Raw genomic sequence first — 8,323 nt, forward strand, 5'->3', positions numbered from 1 at the left:
AGCTTTGTCTTGAAACAAAACCCACCCTCTTCCTCAAATGAAGTTCAACACCCACAGAACAATCTTAGCTTCAGATGGCTAGTTCTCCCCACAACCTCCTACCTGCATTTCTACTCCTGTGGGTTTCCTGGCTCCAACAGCTCTTCATTCCTACTGACTTGTGCCCCACCCACCCTGCCAACTCTTCCCTAGTCTCTCCCTGCTTCATATTCTTATCCCCTCCACACCCAGCATACATTCCACAGCCAACCACAATAATCATTCCTCTGTGTCTAGCCTCAAGTGCCTGTCCCTCTGCTGGCTAAAGCACCAGGCCTTGCTTAGGTCTGACATTCCACCACTAGGGGTCTGCACTGCTGGGGTGCCCGGCCTCCCATTACAGTAAGGAGAACCCACCTCAAATGTGCATGTGTGCCTAGTGCCTTCACCACCAACCTTTCTAGAAGATGAGTCCATCCTCTGTCCTCTCCTCAGTCCCCCAACACATCTGCCTCCATCTGTCATGCCTTTGTTTCCTACTTCACCAGAGAAAATTGAAGCAATCCAAGGAAACGCCACAGCGTCCCACTGCCACATCTAACCCACTGCCCTCCCTCCTTTTCACCGGCTACCTGGCTGTCTTCTAGCTCAGCCCTATCCCATGGCTGCACCAGCCTCTCCTCCAGCCTGGCCAGGGGCTTTGCTCGGCACTTCTCCCCTCTTGCTGCTGCACCATCACAGGATTTTCTCTACTAGGTCATTTGGTCATTTCTACCAGCATCCACACATGATGCTGTTTTTTTCACCTTAAACATCAGTAAGTAAGTAAAATCTCTCTTGAACTCACTTCCCTCTCCAGCAACTTCCCATTTCTCTCCTTCTCTATATCCCCCTTTCTTGTTTTATTTTTTAGCACTTTTCACTCTCTAGAATACTATATATTTTATGTACTTGTTTAATGTCTTTTTTCCTTTAATAAGATAAATAAAATCTCCTTTGTTGAAAGAGCTTCCTCTTTAGAAGGCAAGAGACTTGAGCCTTGGGAGTGAGCCAAGATACTTTAAGGCGAAAGTTGCCAAACAAAATTTAGGACATCCAGTTAAATTAGAATTTCAGATAAACAATGAATGAATGCTTAGCATAAGGGAACCCACTCCTCCTCCCCCCTTCTTCCTCCTTCTCTCCCCACTTCCTCCTCCTCCTCCTTTTCTTCTTTTTCTCCTTCTCCTCCTCCTCCTCCCTCTCTTTTCTTCTTCTTCCTTTTTCTCTAAAGAGAGATGCCGCATCTTCTTTCCCCGGAGGATGGTTTTCTGTTTCTCAGCCTACAGGGAAGGAAATGTCTATGACTAGCATTATTACAGCTTCTCGGTTATAAAGAAGCAGTCAAACACAGACCCTAATGTATTCATCCCAATTCCCAGGAAATGGGATTGTCAGCCCATTGAAAGCTTCATGTTCACACAACTCATGCAGTGAACTTCCACTGTAAAGTTGTAGCTGCCTCCACTGTGACCAGATAGATTGGGGGGGATGGAGGAAAGGAGTCAGTTCTCAAAGTATTAATGTTTGGTAAACCAAACAAGAGTCAAGAATTTTTAAATTAAATTATACAAGGGGAATTTTGTTTTCCTAGATATAAAAATCACATTATAATACTGCATAATACTTTAATACTATGATCAGTACAGACAGGTTTGTGTGCAAGAATGACAAATCAATGGAGATTAGACTTCAAAGACTTATACATGGACACATTATATTTGGTGTATAACGAAGATAATATTTCAAACTGGGGGAAAGATGAACTTGAGAGAGCAAATAAAATGAGTGTGGCAAAGTGGCTCCTGGATCTGGTAGGAGCAGCTTCAATAGTGAGTCAATCCCAAAAGCTGACTGGCAGGCTGAAAAGCTCACCCTCAGTGAGGGTGGTGTGAAGGGGTGCTGATTGCAAGGGCAAAGATTCCTTTTAGGTGTTTGGATGAGTGTGGGAGGGAAGCCATGGCGGAGGGCCATGTGGGATCAAACAGGGATTATTGATTTTCAAAAAGGAAAAGAGGTATATGAATGCTGATAAAGAGAGCCCAGTGATCAGGGAAAGACCGCAATTACATAAGAGAAAGAGGATCACTATCGGAAGGTGCCTGAGAGTGTGGGCGGGGTTGGGATGCAGGGCACCTGGAGGGACACTTTTGCCGAGAGAGACCTTCACTCCTTCTTTGTGTCTGGAGGGCAGGAGAAGCGCACTGGAGACTTGGGCTGGCAGATTTGGCAGAGGGAGGCTGGAAGGAAGCCCATGTGAGGATATCTGTGTTTTCTCCGGGAAGCAGGAACACATGTCAGAGTGAGTGTTGAGGAGAGGGTATGTGGTGAGACAGAGGCATGCGGGAATTTGGAAAACATTTTAGTAATTGCTCTATGGAGTGGAGAGGTGGCTATCTGAAAGAGTGGTTCTCACCACTAGAGCACAGAGTCTCTTAGGGGGCTTGTTAAAACACAGCTTGCTGGGCCCCACACCCAGAAATAGGTCTCGGGTGGGGCCCAAGAGTGTGCATGTCTCACGGGTTCACAGCTGGTTCCCATGCTGCTGATCCCAGCCCACACGTTGAGAACCACAGATCTAGAGTAGAGAGAGGAAAGCAGGAATGCCCAGGAGAAGTTAATGATCAGGAGAGTCTCTGGTCTGCCTCCCTACTAGAGTACAGACACACCCGAGGCAGACTGTCATATGTATTCAGGACTGGGATTATATGAAGGACAGGAAGAAGAAAGAAATAGGGCAAAGGGAGTTTAGGAAGAAAATTGAATGGGAGTAATTGACCGTAGCTAAGTATAGAGGGACCTGAAGTTAGGAGAGAGAGAAAACTGGAGAGGTGCTCCTGATAATTGATCACTAATGTCAGTTGCCAACTGATTGGATGTCCTAGAACTGATTGCTAATGCGTTTGACATTTCTCATAAAGAATGGACCTTAGTGGTGCCTAAGTGGGTTAAAGCCTCTGCCTTCGGCTCCGGTCATGATCCCAGGGTCCTGGGATCGAGCCCTGCATCAGTCTCTCTGCTCGGCAGTTAGCCTGCTTCCTGCTTTCTCTCTGCCTCCCTCTCTGCCTACTTATGATCTCTGTCTGTCAAATAAATAAAATCTTTTAAAAAAAATCCTATAAAAACAGCAAACTGTGTATACTTAAAAAAAAAAAAAAAGAATGGACCTTAAATACAGAGAAAAATTTTTCTGCAATTAATTGTGAACACATACCTAGTGATGTACATTCACTAGTGATCATTAAGACTGACTAGACATTGATTTTAATCTCTGGTGTGAGTTTTGATCCAACCAGAAAGTCAACCTTGAATATCCCTGTTCATAGGAGAACACAAACATCTTCTTTGGAGAAACCAATCAGTATTTAAAACAAGGAACAAAACAGTGGTTATCTACAATAGGAACAAAATAAACAGGTTTCTCTTTTTGATTACATTTCCCCTCTAATTCTCAGGGACAGCCCAGGTGTTACAGTTGTGTGTATGGATGTGGCCAGTGTTCGTTGTGGTTCTAGTGGAGGGTAAATGAGCCTCTAGGTGATTCTCTCTGGGCATCTCTCCCTCCCACTCCTATTGATGCTCCTCACTGACCTGACCCTTGCTGTGCAGGTGTCTGGTTGAAAAGGGAGATGTGGCCTTTGTGAAGGAGAGCACAGTCTTCCAGAACACTGATGGTATGTGCCTATGCTGTCATTTCCTCCCTTGGAAAAAATCTGAGTCTCTCCTGGAAAGTCACTCCCAGTCAGACAACTGGGGAAGTTTATTAAAGAATGGCTGACTCTCTTCATTTATAGGCATTCCTTATATATTCTGGATACTTTTTGTCTGCTATATGTATTGACAATATCTTGTTTCTCTCTGAAAGGTTTACCTTTGCATTTTCTTAATGGTGTCTGATGAACAGACATTTTAATGTTTAATGTAGTTCAACTTATCAATCTTTCTGGCTGTTGCCAGGCCTGTTAAAGAAATGTTTGCCTTTGGGACGCCTGGGTGGCTCAGTTGGTTAAGCAGCTGCCTTCGGCTCAGGTCATGATCCCAGGGTCCTGGGATCGAGTCCCACATCGGGCTCCTTGCTCGGCAGAGAGCCTGCTTCTCCCTCTGACTCTGCCTGCCTCTCTGTCTGCCTGTGCTCGCTCACTCTCCCTCTGTCTCTGACAAATAAATAAAATCTTTAAAAAAAAAAAAAAAGAAAGAAAAGAAATGTTTGCCTTTAACAGGACTGAAAATGCACTAACTGGAAAGGCTATGAATTTATAACCATGAATTTTTCTCTTTCTTCTGTTTTATTTTTAAAGTTTTTTATTTCATTTTTCTGTGTCTCTGTGATTTTCCCAGACATTGGTAGTTGGTCACATCCCCCCAAGGAGGGCACTGTGACTAGAGCTGTCAGCTGTGGCTGACCGGCCTTCCTTCTCCCCAGGAAAGAACCCTGAAGCCTGGGCTAAAGACCTGAAACAGGAAGACTTTGAGCTGCTGTGCCTCGATGGTACCAGGAAGCCTGTGACTGAAGCTCGAAGGTGCCACCTGGCCATAGTCCCAAATCATGCTGTGGTCTCAAGGAAAGATAAGGCAGATTTTGTCCGCAGGATACTCTTCAATCAACAGGTTTGGGCACACAGAAGGTCCTTCCACATATCCCCCAAACAGAATGCTCAGATCTCCTCCAGAGCTGACAGGCACACCCAGCCCAGTCTCATATTCTTTCTCCCTGGGCAGTGGAACAGATTCTCAGAGCTCTGCCTCTGAAATCAGAAATCTAGCTGGTGGCTCTGTTCACTTTGTGCTCTGGGGCTGTCTAGGATATCAAAGTGGACTGAAAGAGCCTTGGACACATGAATATCTGAAGGGTCTTCCTGAGACTAAGTTTCCTCTCAGAACAGACTCCTGGTACTTCTTGGACTTGTTCAGTCCCTCCATGAGAGTTGTCTCTTGCGTCTTCTGTCATAGAAATAAGGGGGATGGCTTAGTGCCCTTCACACAGGGGTGAGGAAAGGAGGCTACTCTACCTGACTTAGTGTAGGTCCCAAGGCATTACTGAACCTGGGCAGGCTGAGCATTGTTTTAGGCTTCCTGAAAGTTCAAGAGCCAACATTCCGACAACTCATGACTTCTACAGGCAGCCAACAGGGGTTATGAAGTAGCAGGATGCCCAATTCAAATGATCTTAAGAAAACCCAAAGCCTCATCTGCCTTTCAGCTTCGTATACCCCATTCCTGGAAGAACCCTGTATGATTAATCCATGTGTTAGCATATGCTGCCAACACGTCCCAGTTAGAGGACTACAACTCAGGGAGAACTGGCAAAACAAAAGGCTCCTCATTAGGGACACTTGAAGGCATGTGTCTCCCAAAACACAACTTGCCCCTTGGCTGTCCGGGGCTGAACAAAGAAAAAGAGAGGAGGGGAAGAAAAGATGGAAACGGTCAGGTGCCTAGGACAGATCTAGAGTATAGAAGAGGCCAGGCAGCAAGGGCTTTGGGCAGTGGAAGACAGGTAGCATGACCCAGGAAGTTGAAAATATCCAGCATGATAGGCAGAATTGTGATACTGTGACCACAAAACTCAAAGCTGCTGCTTCTTCTTTTTTAATTACATTTTTAAAAATTTTCTTTTCAGCGTAACAGTATTCATTGTTTTTGCACCACACCCAGTGCTTCGTGCAATACGTGCCCTCCCCAATACCCACCACCTGGTTCCCCCCCCCCCCCCCCCCCCCCCGCTGCCCCTTCAAAACCCTCCGGTTGTTTTTCAGGGTCCATAGTCTCTCATGGCCCATCTCCCCTTCCAATTTCCCTCAGCTCCCTTCTCCTTTCAGTCTCCCCATGTCCTCCATGATATTTGTTATGCTCCACAAATAAGTGAAACCATATGATCATTGACTCTCTCTGCTTGACTTATTTCACTCAGCATAATCTCTTCCAGTCCCGTCCATGTTGCTACAAAAGTTGTGTATTCATCTTTTCTGATGGAGGCATAATACTCCATAGTGTATATGGAAGCTTCTTTTATTAAGCAGTTACTTTACATACATTATCTCCATTTACAAATGAGTAAACCGAGGTTCACTGAGCTCAGTAAAGAAGTTTCTTAAAGTCAGGTGACAAGGAAAAGCTAGGGCCACGGTTTGAACCCAGAGACCATGCTTTTTGCCATTCATGTTGCCTCTGAGACTGTTACTGTGTCCCAGGTCTCCCAAGGGCTGGAGCTGAGCAGTGCAGCAGACTTAGATCTTCTGAGGTAGAATACACAACCTTGTGCTCCTTGGTGCTCCTGCTCACTCTCTATCTGTCTGATGCAGGAACTCTTTGGAAGAGATGGGTTTGAATACAGGATGTTCCAGATGTTTCAGTCGTCAACTAAGGACCTGCTCTTCAGCGATGACACGGCATGTTTAGCTAACCTTCAGGACAAAGCATCCTATCGAAAATACTTAGGACCAGAGTATCTTAGGAATATTGCTAACATGGGACAATGCTTACACTCTGGTGAGTAGAATAGAACACCAAGGAACAATACCATGGCCGGGGGGGGGGGGCAGGTGAATATGTTTAAGGACCATTGTGTGCCAAGCCTTGAGCCAGTACTGATAGGAGAACAAAGATGGAGAAGGCTTGCTCCTGGCCCTGCAGGAGGATGTGAGCCTACACTGTCAATTAGACAACAGTACAAGGGAATACCTGAAAAAAGACCAAATCGTTAAAAGGAGACAGAGAGCGCAATTGAGATCGTTTGGAAACTGAACTTGTTTACTTGTGCATTTCCATTTTTTTCCTAACAAAATAAAAAGGTACACATGTGTGAGCCCTTCATTGTAGGGAGAGTGTTGGGAAATGACCCCTATGTATCACTCATAGAGAATAAATTTTGAAAGATTTTTTTTAAAGGATTTTATTTATTTATTTCACAGACAGAGTTCACAAGTAGGCAGAGAGGCAGGCAGAAAGAGACGGGGAGGCAGGCTCCCTGCCGAGCAGAGAGCCCGATGTGGGGCTTGATCCCAGGACCCTGGGATCATGACCTGAGCTGAAGGCAGGGGCTTTAACCCACTGAGCCACCGAGGTGCCCCCAATTTTGAAAGATTTTAAGTACAATGTATAAATAATATTAATGGAAACTGTAACTATAGTTAGCACTATAGCGTTCCCTTTCTAGTTATATACACACACACACACACATATATATTTTCAAATGGCATAATGTGTGAATGTATAGTTGCCTAAAAAAGGATTAAATTGGAGAAATAAAATTAGAGCTGGGATAATCAAATTTCTGGGAGCGTGCCTGAATTTTTGTTGAATTACATCGTATGTTGAAGATGATGAAAGTAAAAGGAACAGAAAATATATTTAAGGATAGCACTGACTTCAGTTAGGAGAAACAGAGACAGAGAGAGAGTGAGAGAGAGAGAGATAGAATTTAAAAAAATCGGGCACCTGGGTGGCTCAGTCAGTTAAGTGGCTGGCTTCAGCTCAGGTCATGATCCCAGGGTCCTGGGATGAAGCCTGAAAAGCTCCCCGATCAGCGGGAGCCTGCTTCTCCCTCTGCCTGCTGCTCTGCCTACTTGTGATCTCTCTCTCTCTCTCCCTCTGTCAAATAAATAAATAAAGTCTTTAAAAAAAATCATTACCTAGCATTTACTTTTAGAAAACAGGAATAGAAACGTGTTTAGTAAACACAGAATGTACCTGTAAGTCTGTCTTTTATGTTTTGCTTCACAGAACTTCAGGACGCCTGTACATTCCATGTACATTAAAAACCGATCAAAGTGGGCAACCACAGAAATGCTCAGTGCCTGCAAATACAGTGGGGACACATCTCACTTGTCTGCATGTGGGCCTCTGTTAACTTCAGTCGTTTTATATAATTATGTGCTGTAACTGATACAAAATTAAAGTAAACAGAAATTACAATGAATAAAAGTTATTGTGTCTGCTTAGAAAACTTATGTCCTCATTATATGTCCTCATTAGAAAACTCATTATATGTCCTCAGATTTTTTGAGGGGAGAAAACTGATCTTTATGCTTGAGTTATGCTTCTAAATTAAATATCTATTAAATTATACCTTTTTTAAAAAATGTACCAAACAAGCTCGTCTTCCCTCCCTATTCTTTTTTTTTTTTTTTTTAAGATTTTTTTATTTATATATTTGACAGAGAGAGATCACAAGTAGGCAGAGAGGCAGGCAGAGAGAGAGAGAGGAGGAAGCAGGCTCCCTGCTGAGCAGAGAGCCTGACGCGGGGCTCGATCCCAGGACCCTGAGATCATGACCTGAGCTGAAGGCAGCGGCTTAACCCACTGC

General features: G+C 44.4%; 1 protein-coding gene across 2 annotated transcripts in view; it reads left to right on the plus strand.

The window, feature by feature from the left end:
* LOC132011801 (inhibitor of carbonic anhydrase-like) overlaps nt 1-7,985 on the plus strand; it is a 42,081-nt gene extending 34,096 nt beyond the window's left edge. For both annotated transcript variants that reach the window (XM_059390942.1, XM_059390943.1), the window contains exons 14-17: nt 3,628-3,692; nt 4,442-4,626; nt 6,321-6,507; nt 7,741-7,985. In XM_059390942.1, the coding sequence (XP_059246925.1) occupies nt 3,628-3,692; nt 4,442-4,626; nt 6,321-6,507; nt 7,741-7,775 (472 nt within the window). In that variant the 3' untranslated portion in view covers nt 7,776-7,985. The remainder of the gene's footprint in view (nt 1-3,627; nt 3,693-4,441; nt 4,627-6,320; nt 6,508-7,740) is intronic.
* The last annotated feature ends 338 nt before the right edge of the window (nt 7,986-8,323 follow it).

The sequence above is a fragment of the Mustela nigripes genome, chromosome 2, assembly GCF_022355385.1.
Source record: "Mustela nigripes isolate SB6536 chromosome 2, MUSNIG.SB6536, whole genome shotgun sequence".
Classification (NCBI taxonomy): Eukaryota; Metazoa; Chordata; class Mammalia; order Carnivora; family Mustelidae; genus Mustela; species Mustela nigripes.